Source organism: Pteronotus mesoamericanus, unplaced genomic scaffold, assembly GCF_021234165.1.
Source record: "Pteronotus mesoamericanus isolate MK-2021 breed Mesoamerican mustached bat unplaced genomic scaffold, CSHL_Meso_final contig_347, whole genome shotgun sequence".
NCBI classification, from domain to species: Eukaryota; Metazoa; Chordata; class Mammalia; order Chiroptera; family Mormoopidae; genus Pteronotus; species Pteronotus mesoamericanus.
Window position 1 is genome coordinate 6,999,030 of NW_026555137.1, and position 14,830 is coordinate 7,013,859.

The 14,830-nt window shown below is 39.9% G+C and overlaps 1 protein-coding gene across 1 annotated transcript in view; it reads right to left on the reverse strand.

Moving 5' to 3' along the window:
* GPATCH2 (G-patch domain containing 2) overlaps positions 1 to 14,830 on the reverse strand; it is a 114,472-nt gene that overhangs the window by 9,302 nt on the left and 90,340 nt on the right. The window contains exon 9 of the mRNA XM_054576589.1: positions 1,063 to 1,151. Coding sequence (XP_054432564.1) covers positions 1,063 to 1,151 — 89 coding nt within the window. The remainder of the gene's footprint in view (positions 1 to 1,062; positions 1,152 to 14,830) is intronic.

Here is a 14,830-nt window from a genome sequence, read left to right on the forward strand (position 1 = left end):
CAGAAAACATTTTCTCCTTAGTCATTTTCCTGTATCACAAATCCTTTTAATTGTTGTGCATTCCTCTGTGGGCATCTTTTGTTAATAATACCCAGTTCAGCTTTCCCTCACCACAGGTTCCCCCATCTCTGCCTCCCTGACCCTTGCTCTTGCATGAGATCTTGGCAATACACATGAATCTTATCCATCTCCTTCACAGCCAAGCTGTCTGTGCCCTTCTAGGAAGGCTTTCTGTCCCCTCTGGTCCAGTGACTTCTCTCTGTCAGCACTTGTGGTTTTCTCTATGCCACACTCATTGGAATAACATGCTCTTCCCCAGTGACTGGTTTTCGAGGTGGAAATGCTGAGAGATTTTTCATTCTAATGCTAACATTGTCCGGGAAGGAAGGGCGACTCTAAGATCGCTGCAGAGCTGGGACATTGCCGGCCAGCTTTCCAGCCGCTACACACAGGCGTGTCCAACCTTCGGGTGTCTCTGGGCCACACTGAAAGAAGAGTCTCTTGGGCCACAAGTTAAATACACTGTAACACATAATCAGAAAAAAATCTCATAATGTTTTAAGTAAATTTACGAATTGGTGTTGGGCCGCGTTCACAGCCGTCCTGGGCTGCATACGGCCCATGGGCTACAGGTTGGACATCCCTGTGTGGCTACAACATGAGGCCTGCGTTTTGAGGTTGATCCTAAACTTTGGTATTCATGACTATTTAATTTCTTCTCAGGTTGTTTGCCTTTTCATCGATGTATGCCTTCCCACCCCCGTGCAATTCTGTACATTTCTTGAGGCCAAAAACACAGCCTTTGAAGTCTCTGTGCTCTTTGATACCTTGCACAAAGTCTTGCATTGGGGCAGGTGTGTAGCAAATATTTTATTGATCAGCTGCCTCAAAAATCAACAGAAGGAACGTGTAATCCATCCTGACACCAAATGCAAATAATTGAACAGTTGCTTGTAACTGTGCCTCTTCTTTGGCGCAAGTGATGAAGAATTACCTGTATTTTACTCTGGCTGATTTATGAACTTCACATGTGTGCTCAGCCCTGAACCCTTTTCCTTTTACCTGCTGCCGGAGGTCCAGGCAGAGGTGCGGCTTTCCTCCTCCGTTTGACATCTCCCGTGCACAAGGATCCTAAATGCATGCTTGTTTGCCTACGAGTAATTATCAGAAAAAAGTATTAGCAAAGGAGGAAAAGAATGATAGATAAATACACAGCTTGTATAATCGGAACCTAAATCAAAACATTCTCAACAAAGATGGAGCAGCATCGTAAAACCACCAATCTTGTTTATATCGAAACATAATTACGTTTGTTGACAAGCGTTCAGCGGCTAAATGCGCCATCATAAATTGTTACTGGAATGAATAATATAAAAGGAATGCTTTTTAATTTTCAAAACTGGCAATCTTTCTGGCTCAACATAAAATCAAGCACTGTTGCTTCTGACAGGAAAATAGCTAAGATTAATTATCTAAAGAGATCACAATATTGTTGCTAGGTTATCAATTGGTTACTAATGCTTTACTGTCAGAACAACATTTATTACAGGAAAAGTATGATCAATTTCTTTTAGGATATTATGCAGCAGTGAATTCTCTTAAAACATTTTAAATAGGAAGAAGGAAACAGTGATGTGCTCCCTTATAATTCATATGATTAGAATTCTTCAGTTAATTATCAGTTAGGTGAAGAAACGTAATTTGAATGAATGCATTAATGCCGGTCTGCTGCTGTTGAACAGGCTAATGTGATACTGGATTATATTTGTAAAGACATGGTATATAAGAGCCTTCTGCTATTCTTGGAACTGGTTAGAATTAGATTATTCTGTCTAATCATGTATTCCTAAATTAGAGATTTTTGGAAAAATTAGAAATGGCTCATTGGAACTCAAGACAAAGTAATGCAAACATTGAAAGGAGTTTAAAATCTTCAAATTTTTCAAGCTATGAAGGACTCTGTTCATTCCTTGGATCACAGTCCCTGACATGGGGCTGAGACAGTGTCTGGCAGTCATGAAGCTGAAATAAATGAGTCGTGTTCTTTCAGTATTTCATAGAGATATGTGGTATTATCCTCAAGTTTTATAGGGCCCAATTGGAAAACATCCATATTACGAGAGAAAAATTTAAAAGGAAAAATTAGCCCAGGCTGGTGTGGGTCAGTGGATCGAGTGCCGGCCTGTGCACCAAATGGTTGCTGGTTTGATTCCCAACCAGGGCATATGCCTGGGTTGTGAGCCAGGTCCCCAGTAGGAGGCGTGTGAAAGCAATCACACACTGATATTTCTATCCCTCTCTCTAAAAATAAATAAATAAAAGGAAAAATTAACTCAGGTAAGAACCCAAATATATGTTTATACACATGCACTCAGGTATTTAAATATTATAAAAAACTGGAGCTGTGATATAAAATTACTCTAAATCTAAATTCTATTTATAAGGCACAAACTAAAGTACAGTTAATGATCAGATAATTCAAGGGGTATACACAACCAAAGATACACCGTGAAAATCTATCAATATAGGTTAAGAGCAAATGGCCATTTGTCCAGTATTCTCTTCCCCTGGTATTGAGTACATAGTGTTTTCCTGTTACAGAATAAATATTTATAATTATTTAAGTATTCTTTAAAATTATTTCATTCCATCACTAACTTTACAGAAATACGTGTGTGTATACATATCACATATATATGTTGAAATGGTCATTAACATGCCTAACTGTGACATTTTCAATGGATTTTGTGGTGTGGTCTTGACTCACCACAAAATGCCAAGGAAAATCAGTGGTTATGATGATCACATCTTTTAAAACTAAAAATAGATATTAAAAATAAAATTGAAATAAAATCAGAAAAGACACATCTTTTTAATCCAAAATGAATGAATTCACTCATTCCGCAAGCATCTATTGGTATCTACTGCTGACTTATTAGCGTAAGACCCGATGGTGGTGGTATAAATTGGGGCCCTGGAGGGAGAAGACAGAAAGACACAGCAAGTGAAATGTTCGGGTCCTGTCATGGGAAGGCCGTGAGGCCTGGGTGGGGAGACAGAGCCCTGAGGTCTGGAAGCAGTCAGAGAGGTGGGTGGCTGTGGTGGGCACACCCCACATTAGCAACTGTTACAAGAGATGGTACTTTTTTAGTCTTTGTAACAGTTCTACATATGTTGCATTGGATGTAACTTTTTCCCTTTGGTTGGGGGAAAAAATGTGTGCTTCAATGGAAAACGATATTTTTAGAATATACCCTTCCAGTCGCGGGAGCTTTTCCACAGCCCTAAGTTATAGACAGTGGAAAGCGAAGGAAGATCACTCGCCTCCAGAAATGCAGGTGCACTGTTTCCTGGGGAAGGAGGACAATCCTTTCTCCTGCAGAAAAGCCAGTTTTGCATTCATTTGCTCATATAATTTCAGTATTTCTTACTCCACAGAAATCTGTGCTTGACTTCTCCTTTGAACCCCTTATAACATCTGCCTGGTTCCCTCATTAATTAATGAGTTAAATAAAATCTCAAACACACATTCATTTTACATCTGCCTAAGAGTCAGGGTTTTACCTTTTTGTACAAAAGCATCCTTTAAAATTCTCATCCGGCTTGCAGCCTCCCCCTGGCTGGGGTCAAGCGTCCCTTTGCGAGGCACACCAGGCAGGGTTGGGGAGAGGCCCAGCTACATTCTGAAAACAGGAGTAAAGTGGGGATCTGGACTCTGAAGCACCAGCTCCTTTCGTTACTGAGCTGCGGAAGCCGACCCAGGGAGTTGTCTACTTTCCCATCCTCCTCTTCAAACACAGTGAATATTCTTGGAGCTGAAGCCACTGCTGGTGGGTTTTCTACACTCATTGCTGAAGGTATTTCTAAATGATGAGTGCATTCTGTCAAAATTGTGAATAGTTCAGGATGTCTGGGGAGCAGTGATTACAGAAGGGCTACAGTTGACCCTAGAACTTGTGGGTCTTAGGGGCGCTGACCCCCGCAAAGTCGAAAATTCATGTATAATTTTTGACTCCCCCAAACCCTTGACTACTAATAGACTGGAAGTCTTATCAATAACATAAACAGTTTATTAACCCCTACTTTGTATGACAAATATCATATATTGTATTCTTACAGTAAACTAAAGAAAAGAAAATGTTAAGGAAATCATAACGATGAGGAAGTACATGAACTGTTTTTATTGGGGAAAAACATCTGTGTATAAATGGCCCTGTGTAGTTCAAACCCGTGCTGTTGAAGGGTCACCAGAGAGTGTCACTGAGGGGTAACGCCAGAGCTGGGTCCTGGGCCGCATACACCACGCATGCCCCGTGAAGGGGTCTGGATTTTATAGCTGATGTGGGCCCACTGAAGGTCAGTTTGTGGGAGAGAAAGATGACCAACTCCTGGGATGCTGGCAGAGGTGAGGCTGATGGAAGGGAAGGTGACCAGGTTTGTCACATTATGGACACACGCCCTCCTGGGATCTTCCTCTCAGGTATAATAATGAAATAGCAACACCAAGTCACCACACAACGAAACTCCTCTGCATTCCGGGATCCTACCGAGCTGCTGCACAGGGGCGGAGAGGCCATCCAGCAAGGGGCAAAGCTAACGATTATTTAAGCAAAAGAAAACAAAGCCTGCTTTTATTCCTATCAGATACATTTAAAGCTCAATCTGAGCTCAAAAAGTTAGTCCAGATTGTCCTTAAGAAATACATTTTAAAGAAATACTTAGAAAAAAATACTTGAGTGTCTGACACATAGTAGCTGCTCATTGTGGCCATTAATACTACTGGTTGTATGTAACTGGAGTCTTCTAATTGCTTTAAAATCACTCTCCCAAGTCAATAGCCTTTAAAACTGTATATTTTACATTATTTATTATTACCATTTACTATTTAATATTTGTAGTACTGTTTACAGACTCCAGGAATACATCCTCTTCTAAACCTCTTTCTCATCTGCTGGACTAAGAATTTCCTTTTGGGCATCTTTACACAACAAACTGAATATGACATTTTTATTCAACTCCTCTCCCTCATCCCCAACAAAACTACATAAAGGAAAAGAGAAAAACGTTCAAAGGAAATAAAGTTTAAAGTTAATAAAGTCAGTACATTGAACCTGAAGGCCCGAACCATAAGAAAAACAGCTAGCTGTATTTCAGTAATTCTATCAAGAACTAACTGCCTCGGTGCATTGAGAGCTCTGGGTTATTGATCAGCACGAGCACCGCATTCAGGCTCACCCTCCGTCCCCCACCCCCCACCTGCCACTGCCTTTCCTCTCGGCCCGGTGCGATGGAGCTGCTGCAGATAACACTGAGTATGGTCTACTCTGTTACTTAGTTGTCACTCTTAATGTAAAACATAGCAGTTATTTTTTAATTTAAAATCAATGAATGTCTCAAAGTCAGCCTTGTTGCTTCAGTCTAAATGAGTCATTTGTCTTTGCAAAGCAGAACACCTGGATTACTATTCAAGGTGATAGTCGGCAATTTTTGTTTGTTTGTTTGCCGTGGTGCTCAGGAGACTGACAATGCGGTCTGATGAACAGACCCAAGTTAGTAAGGAACAACGCTAAGACCCTTCTGTACGGAGCCATGTGGGAATCAACTCGCTCAGCGTGCTTGCTTCAGTCAGAGTATCCGCCGGTGGCAGAGGCAGGGTGGACAGGGCAAAGCCTGGTAACTTTGTGCCCACTGACACCTTTAACACCAGGGGTGGACAAACACATGCATTTAAGTGAAAAGGATACAGATATAATGCTGTTTCACTATTAACATGCACTGGCACTTAGTTACGATTTGAAACATGGTTTCCCATCATCCATTTAGATGGGGTGGTGGTAGGAAACTGGACATTTTATCCAAAGGGGGGAAAAATTTTAAAAAATAAACTTCAAAAAACTAAAAGCAGGAAGAAAAGAACCTGAGCGAGAAGTACCTTGCCTGACAGCGTGGCTTCCGGCGTGGGCTGACAGGGACGCAGGCAGGCGCGTCAAACACAGTCACATGCGAGAGAAGACAATGGGAGTGTGTGTCTTCAGTCTGTGCCTTTACAACCCGGGGCTTTTCAAGGGATGAGGCCCAGTTAAAGCTGCGCCCTGGATACAGGGTGCTCCCGGCAGCCTCAGGCAAGCTGCAGAGGACAGACGAGCAGATGGGACTGCAGCCCCGGCATGTGGCGCGAACACTCAGTGTCAGACAGATACGAGCCTGGACAGGGCCTCGGCTAGGCAGAGAGGATGCAGGCAGGCCTGTGGTGTCACCAGGGAGGGGCGGCGGGGCTGGGAAAGCCCGGCCTGTGTCTGCGTCCTCTTCTAGCTCCAAGCTCCCCTCTCCTGCCCTGTATTCCGGCTACTAGGTTTCAACATGAAAGAAATCACTCGTATCGAGCTCTTTCCCTTTCGCACCAAAATGCAAATTAGGTATCAAGGACCCTCAAACAATCATTTCTTAATTCCTAGGATCACAGCAAGTCCTTGTTTCTAATGGTGTTTTCTTCCCAAGCCCCTTCTTGTGCAAGAAGAACCCTTTGCACCTGGGGTTGTCGATCACATACTGACCAGTTCTTGGTTTTGGAGCCTTTTCTTGCTGGGGTTTTGGTCTCACATGCTACCACCAGAGCAACGTACTCGACCTCCTTCAGAAGATGTCCTTTCTGTGTTTCCTGACCTGGCCTGTCTTTGGAAATCTGCTCTTTGTCCCTTCAAAGTTCTCGCCAATAGAAACGTTTTTCTCTTCTTTAAACTTTCCTAACCTCACGACCGTCCCAAGTGCTTTTGCTCTGTTTCATGTCAATCTACACGCCTCTCTGTTGTCGCACCGGTCATCGTAGAGGATGGCTTCACGTCATTTTCAGAATAGAGGGGTTCGTTGCATACAGACTGCAGACATCTTGAGGCCCAGAACCATGTTCAAGTCACAGAGCCTAGCTTTGCACCTGCCGCATGTTAGGAGCACAAGAAATGTTTGTTGAGCTAAAGTGTAACTACTGTTCATTTGGTAATCCGTCATGCATTTTTTTTTTATAACACTTATACTTTCTTGAACTGTTATTACAGTTCACTCAAAAACATTCATTTAACAATGAACAAGACCTGACCGCAAATCCGGCATTCTACTAGACGTTAAATGAACACAGGGAGTAAGACAGCTCCTACCATCCAGGGCTCAGAGCTGAAGGGAGGAAACCCACGTGGATGAGGAGTTACTACACAATGTCACAAATCCACAGACCACCTTTTTGGGGAAATTGAGGAAAATTCATTTCGCCTGAGTTGAAGTTCGTGTACTGTGTCTCCAAGCAGAAGCTAAGATATTTGAGGCATCTTGGGGTATTCCCTTATTCTTCACACCATGGCACCTAGGAAACAGTAGGCACTTAGTACACTAATGCTAATTGAATTTACCTGATCCCTAGCTATAACTACACGTTATTGGAATCTCTATATCACTGATATTTAGTTTAACACTAAGCTTACTTTAATTTCCTTAAAAGTGATAAATCTAGTGTTGGCTCTTTGGATAAAAAATTACTCAAAATGAACATGATTCTTTTGGATAGCTCCATTAGATGCAAGAAGATTTGTGTCTACATTTAAAATATGGGATGTTGATCCTGAGAACATCTTGAATTTTATGTAAAAAACCAAAATTATCCAGTCTGACTGTAGGTTCATATGTAATCTCACATTCCCTCTCTGCTACTGGACTAAGAAATTCTCTAGACTGGTATAGTTGCCATAATATCTATTAATAAAATTATGTCCTAATATTCTTAACTCTTCTGAGTAAAGCCTATGTATCACTCATTTTAATATCTATTTCATACATCACAGTATATAATATTTTAATGTTTGCTGAACTGAATTTTTACTGTAGTCTTCTATTTGATATTTCTGACACTAAACCAAGATTTAAGTTCAGTCCTGAGGTAGCATTTGGAATAGAGGTAGTGTTTTTCTTTGTTTCAACCAGCTTCAGGGAATGGAGGAGTTAAACGGTCACAAGAGAATATAGTTTATTTTTTTATCATTTTGAACACATGTTGGCTTCTTAAGTCTTAGAGTTGATCATCTGAATTACCAGGAACATCCAAACTCATTGAGTGCTAACTCTGAATGAGGTATTATGTTAAATATTTTCTCATACTTTCTCTTGTTTAATCCTCACAATAACCCCTTACAGTTCTGAGGAAGCTGAGATCCAGAGAAACAGTCATTTGTCAAAAAAAAAATCACATAAACAAAATGAAGTTACTGTATTTGAACCAAAGATTGCTTGCTTCAAAAGAATCACATTTTCTTTATTCTATACTACATCATTCAACTTAGCTCATTATACTCCACTTAATAATGTCTTCTGAAAATAAAATATGTGCTATAAAACAGGACTGAGAAATAAAGAAGACATGGCTTTCATTTCCTAGGGATGAAAGTCTGCCGATCACGTGGGACAATGATTCCCACTCAGTATGCAAGGGGAGTCCCAAACCAGCACCACGAGGGGCCCCCGGCCCCCAGGTGCAGGCACACGCCCTGCCCGAGGAGGCACAGGTGCCTTGCAGGACATGCATGATGTGACATGTCTGGGGCTGTCAACAGCTCAGTATGACGGGACCTGGGACATACAGGCATGAGAAGAGATGATGCCTCCTTGCACGCATTGCGTCATGTCAATAAACTCAACAATTCTGCCCATTCACAATTACTTTAAATTCTCTGAAAAGCCAAGAATGAAGCTGCCTGTTTGACTCAATTAATCATTTTATGTACTAAACTGATCGTTGAACTCAGTGGAAAAAAGCCTGCCCCCAGTTCTTGGTAGGTGCGGTTCTGGGTTTTGCTGCAGCTGCCATCGGAAAGGTACTGTTTTAGTGAAGAGATGGGACCAAATGCAGATCCACCTCCAGGCAGCTCTCCACGTTGACAGGCTTTGCTCATTCCACAGTGTCTGCAGTGACTGTAGACTGAACTGGTAGACACAGGCTCTGGACTGAGCTCAGCTTTGCTTTTCTGTGAAGTGTCCCACAGCTGTCCTTATTGAGAGGGGGCTTACTTTAAAGTCATAATTCTATGTGCCGTAATGTACATTTGCTGAGTATGGCTATTTATGTATATCTCCATATTGAGGAAGCAATTAACACAGGATATTTTAATCATACGCCAGAGTGTCTAAAAGATGTGACAGATATAAGGAGCTATTTCCACCCTGGAATATGTCAGACGGCGCTACCATTTGGTGTAAACATACTTGAATTTAGGTTATATTATTGTTGGTGGATGGGATTCAGTTGGGAATCTATGACCCAGTTGAAATGTCACCTCCTTAAGAGAGCCCTCCCTGATTGCTATTGCCAGAATAAATCACATTCACCATGTTTCCTACCTCAAACTATACAGGAACATGAACTGATATTCTGGCTACAGTGTATATTCCTCGAAGACTGTGGGGCCCACATCTGATTTATTTTTTTAAGTAAATTCCTTTTAGCATTGACAAACCTTGCCAATACAGGCACTTACTAAATAGGTATTGAATGAAACTTATCAAGGCATGCTTGGGTTTTTTATATTAATTTGTTTTTATGATGGTACTTTAATTGAAGTTCCAATTTCAATAGTAAGTAAATGATTCCTTATGGAAATAGAAAACCACAAAACATATTCAGGCCACACCTTAGGCTTCAGGTGAGAAACATCTATAAAATCAAGTTTGAACACCTAAACCAGCAAGCGCCTTAGTCCTCTTTCTAGGGAATTTGGCATTTTACCAAATGTTATTTTATGAAGAGAATGCTTTCAGTTCCTCCCTTTCCATGATAGGTTTTTGGCAGACAAATGAACATTATGTCTGTAAAACGTTTACAGACTTGTTAGCAAATGTTGACTAGCCTCATGAAATAAACCCTAACAGCCAGGAGGCTGTGATGGCTAAAGACCACGGTGCTCAGTGACCGGGAGGAAGAGGACTTCAGGAGCCTCCTCATCCCTCGCAGCTGAAGTACTAGCAAAGGTGGAGTGCGCCAGCTTACATTCGAGGATGGTGTTGCCATCAAGGTCTTTGAACAAGACGTCCTTTGTAATTTAATTAATTCAAGTCTGTTACTGTCCGTGTTTGGTTAGTCTATTGCCTTGAAATGTCTGTGGGGAAATACTCTAGAAAAATTAATTTCAATTATAAACTGAGTATTTCCTCATTTTTTTAATATAATGCTTTTCTTTAGAAAAAACATGCATATTCCTATTTTTTAAAAATTTCAGCAACTAAATGCCAAGCGATCAAACAGCAATCACATAGTTGTTATGACTAATATGTCCCAAAAGGAGACATGAAAGTGAGCGAGGTGTGCAATAACACCACAGGAAAGTCTAAACAAAACAAAACTGGACTGGACTTGGATCAGTTCTCTGGATCTAAATACCAATCAGAGGAAACACAAGGGACAGAGGAACATGTTAAATGGCAGCATGTGGAAAAAAGCAGCAGCATTCCTGAGGTGGCGGAAATTTCACGGGATGCATCTGACTTCTTCAACTGCAAACTTCCAAGGAAAAAACAAGGCAGGAGATAAGGGAGAGGGTGGAGAATGTATAAATCAAAGGGAACTTAACAGGAAGAGTTCATTTGGGTCCCAACTCAAACATTGTATAAAAGGTTTTAAAATAACCAGGAATGTGAATATCATATATCTACATACAGACACATATACACAGTAACATGTATACATACATACATACATTAAGAAATTACTCCTTTTTTGAATAGATGTGATAATGGCACTGGCTTTTAAAAAAAATAAGAGGTTGCTATTTTTACAGAAATGTATTAATATATTTCAGTTGAAATAATATCATAGAGGGGCTTCGGGATTAGAGGAAGGAGTGGGTAGGGATGTAGAAGAAACAACACTGGCCACACATTGATAATTATCTAAGCCAATTGGTAGATACATTGAGTTCATATTTTTCTCTATTCTACATGATGAATTTTTTTAACAATAGTAAGATATTGTTAAAAATTGCTTTTATCATCCTCTCTTCACAAGTGAAAAGGCATCTTTTCAACTCATAAGACTGACAATATAAAGTCATTATAGGTTTTTTAAATCTTACCGAGACTCTCCATAATTTTAAATGATCAAAATTGAAATTAAGTTATCCATGAAGTCTATGTCTTCTGGTCTGAATATACCCCTGGACTATAACTTGATGTAAAAAGATTACAGAACTCCCTATCTGAGGTTTATTGTCCTTAGAAAGGATAATGCATAGTTTTTATTCCATCTTTCTAATTAGTAATTTAAGCATATGTTCAGCATTTAACTCTAAATGTTTGCCTTTTCCCCAAGCTCGGAGACAGCTGTCCAAGAAGTGAATGCCAGAAAACATTTAAATATCAACATCTGTTGAATTATGTTAATTTAGTGTAATATAATTGGGCATGAGTTGGAACTGATCGGAAGTATATGAAATAAACAAAGGTAAATTCCCAAAAATATCTTGGTATACAAACAAATCACTATGGAGTGATGAAAAAATATTTCTAACCAGAAAGGACAAAGTGAAACACCGATCATGAAGAGACTGACTCTTTTAGAAACATAGTTCTAACTCTGAGACATTATTTTGTGATTTTTAAAGTTTATTTTACTATTGTCTCATAACTGAAGGGTAATGAAAATTCGCTAAAATGAGCAACAGTTAAAAGTAATATTTGAATATTCTTGATCACTCACTTTAACATTGAAGCATCCTAATTACACTTACATATGCAGTAAACTTTTTCGATGCAAGGCTGACGCATGTTATGTCATGAGCAGTTAGATACCGCCACATTGGATCTGTCTCGTAGATACGACACATACTCTTTTAAAATGAAGGTGTTTACAAGTGGCAGGTGAACTGAACTTGATTTATTCCGGGGACTGTAAGGTACAAATGATCATGGAGCAGCTGTTGCTTATTGTGTTGCTGATTTAAAATATTAATTTTTACAGCAACTCCTTTACAAGGAGATTAGGAATGCCTGTGGTCTGGGGAGGCGTCTCGCACGCACTCACCGCGGATGAGCGGATCCCCAGGCGTCCCCGTAATGACGTGGTGACCAGGCAGCAGGAGTGACGCCAGCTGCTGTGCTGTGGCCCTGCGGGCGCGCCTGCACCACGTCCTCGGGGAGCCGGCTCTGGGAGGAAAGGTCAGCCTGTGCCCGTGCCCATTTAATCACAGGACCAATTGGGAGCGTGCCAACTGTGAAACAGACACCTGTCCTTAAGGAGATGGACTTCAGGCGACACATTCATTGCGGCCACAGGTCACTGCAACAGCTTTCACAATCTAACCGTTCTCCATTATTCGTGACGATGGCCAAATCTCACTGCTGTTCTAGGGGTGACAGACTGAGCATACATACTCTTAAGTCACTAGAAAATAATCTCGTTCATTGGCCAGATTTCAAGAAAGAGTGTTTCACTGGGGAGCCCATGGTGGTTTTTTATTTACCACACACTGGACACATTGCACATCTCCAAATGGCAAATCCCTGTCTTTCTGTAGGGCTAGTTCATATCAAACTGAAAGGCAACCTTGCAAAATTTGAATTGGCTAATAACTAATTTTATATATAATCATACTAAATGCAATGTAAAGTAACACACTAATCATTAGCTTAAAGTTTGGGCGAGGAAGGCTAAAATTTCAGGAGGGCGGAGAGCGGAGGTGGGAACAGTGTCTTTTCAAGTGCAGTAATGTGGTCGTGTGGAGTGAAATGGATTCATGAAATGCCCTAGAAGCTGTTTTATGTTGTATACATGACATGTTTCCAATTATCGTAGTCTAAGGGCCTCTATACCTAGAATCTCTTCAACTTTTTAAAAAATTAGAACACATATGCAATTAAATATACTCCAATTTCAAAAAGTAGGGAATGTATACATTTTAATTAAAGGGAATATGTGACTTTCTTTTTGTTCATTGACGCATGCATATAAATACATTAAATTAACCTAAAAGATGCTTTTCTCTCTGAAGGACTGGATACACTTTTATAAAACAATGAAATTTAATGCTAATTTTAGGTCTGGGAAGAAACTATGGGAAAGTACTAGATGTTTTATTGTTAAAATTAGTATTGAAAAGTAGATTCAAGCAGTTATTTTGGACATATAAATATAGAATACCTAAAATATAAAAAGTTAATGATATAGCTTGCTTTAAAGTATGGTGTTGAGTCATTAGTTTCAGTATGACAAAGGATTTAAGAATTCTAAATTTATTAACATAGGACAGTTAACTTCTCATCTTAAATAAATAAAATAATGCATCAATTACTTTTGTTGATACATTTAATTTTGTTAATACGTGTCTGTGAAAAGCAACACTAAACAAATTCGTCCTGTCATTAACCAGTGCTCTAATGAATGCGTATCCTATCCCAATTAACAGCTGCTCAAAAATGTAGTAATTAATAGTTTCATTTATTGTTGGCAAAGCTGCAAAATGACAAATAGTTTTGTATCTGTTGCAAATTAGGCCTCCTTCCCAAATAACAGATGACACTATGGGGAACACTGAGCAAAGTGAACCCTCAAACATCTTTGGAGCTGGAGAAGCTCAAATAAAGCACAGCTGTAAGTCTGTCCGCTGTATCTGCAACAAAAGCCAGCGATTTGCATCATGGGATGAAAACGAGCGCGCTCCGTATCAGCGGGAGTGGACGTGGCCCTCCTCCCGGATGAAAGAGGGCTGACTTGTGCATGGGGGCGGGGCGCGGGGGCGGGGCGCGGGGGCGGGGGAGATGTGATGGCTTTCTGGTTGGCTCTCTGAGTAAGTCTATCATAGTTTTCAGAAAAATTTTATAAGACTCTTTTTACTACTAACCAGACAATGTGACAGGAAAAAGCAGTTATTTATAAGAAACTACAGCACACACAGATCCAGAGGTTATCAAAACTTTTCACACTAACTAGATAAATGCAATGCTTGTAAGAACAAAGTAAAACGAATTAACACATTTGAAAGTATCAAGTAGAATTGAGTAATAATGGCAATAACATGTTTTTACTTGATTTTAAATTATATATCAGGTGCTAAGATGATTTAGCTTGCGTGCTTCACAATAGTAAATGACAAAAATCAGGGAAGGGAGGAAGCAGGCTAATTAAAAAAAAAAAAAAAAAAATCCCAGATATAAAAGGAAAGGCCCTGACATGATCTAAATAATTCAGTAGAGTTGCCGTAAACCATCAATCTTTTGGTATAGATTCTTAGAACAATAAAGACTAATCATTAAAATGTGTTAAGAACACTACATTGCTTGGTATTAGGCATTGCTTACTATGTGTTTTTACTGGCTTTCAGTTTGGGAAGCCCACGTTTAACGTTCTGGTGCTAAGCAAAGGTTGCATCATGAGAAACACTATGTACTTATTTATTCGTAGTTTCAAATGAGGTGAAGGCAGAGAGAAAGATCTTCCTAATTTTGAGAAACATAAAATTATATTTGAATACTGAAATAAAAAGAAAAGCTAGGATGTCAAGTCTGGAATTTAAGAGAAAGATATGGGTTGAAGAAATAAATCTTGATGACTGTCACTAGTATTTCTATAAAACCCTTACATGCATTGCCCTAAGGTTTGGCTGAGTGTATATGCATGTGCTTTGGGTGTACATTTGTGTGTGTGTGTGAGTGTTTCGTTGCAGCTAATCATCTTTTGAAGGCAGTGCTCAATCAGACACCATGCCTGTTAATTATTAGTTATTGACAGTGACAGATAATAGGTAGAGCTTTTTAAAAATAACAAGCGTCTGTGCTTTCATGCACTTATTTATTGAATGAATTT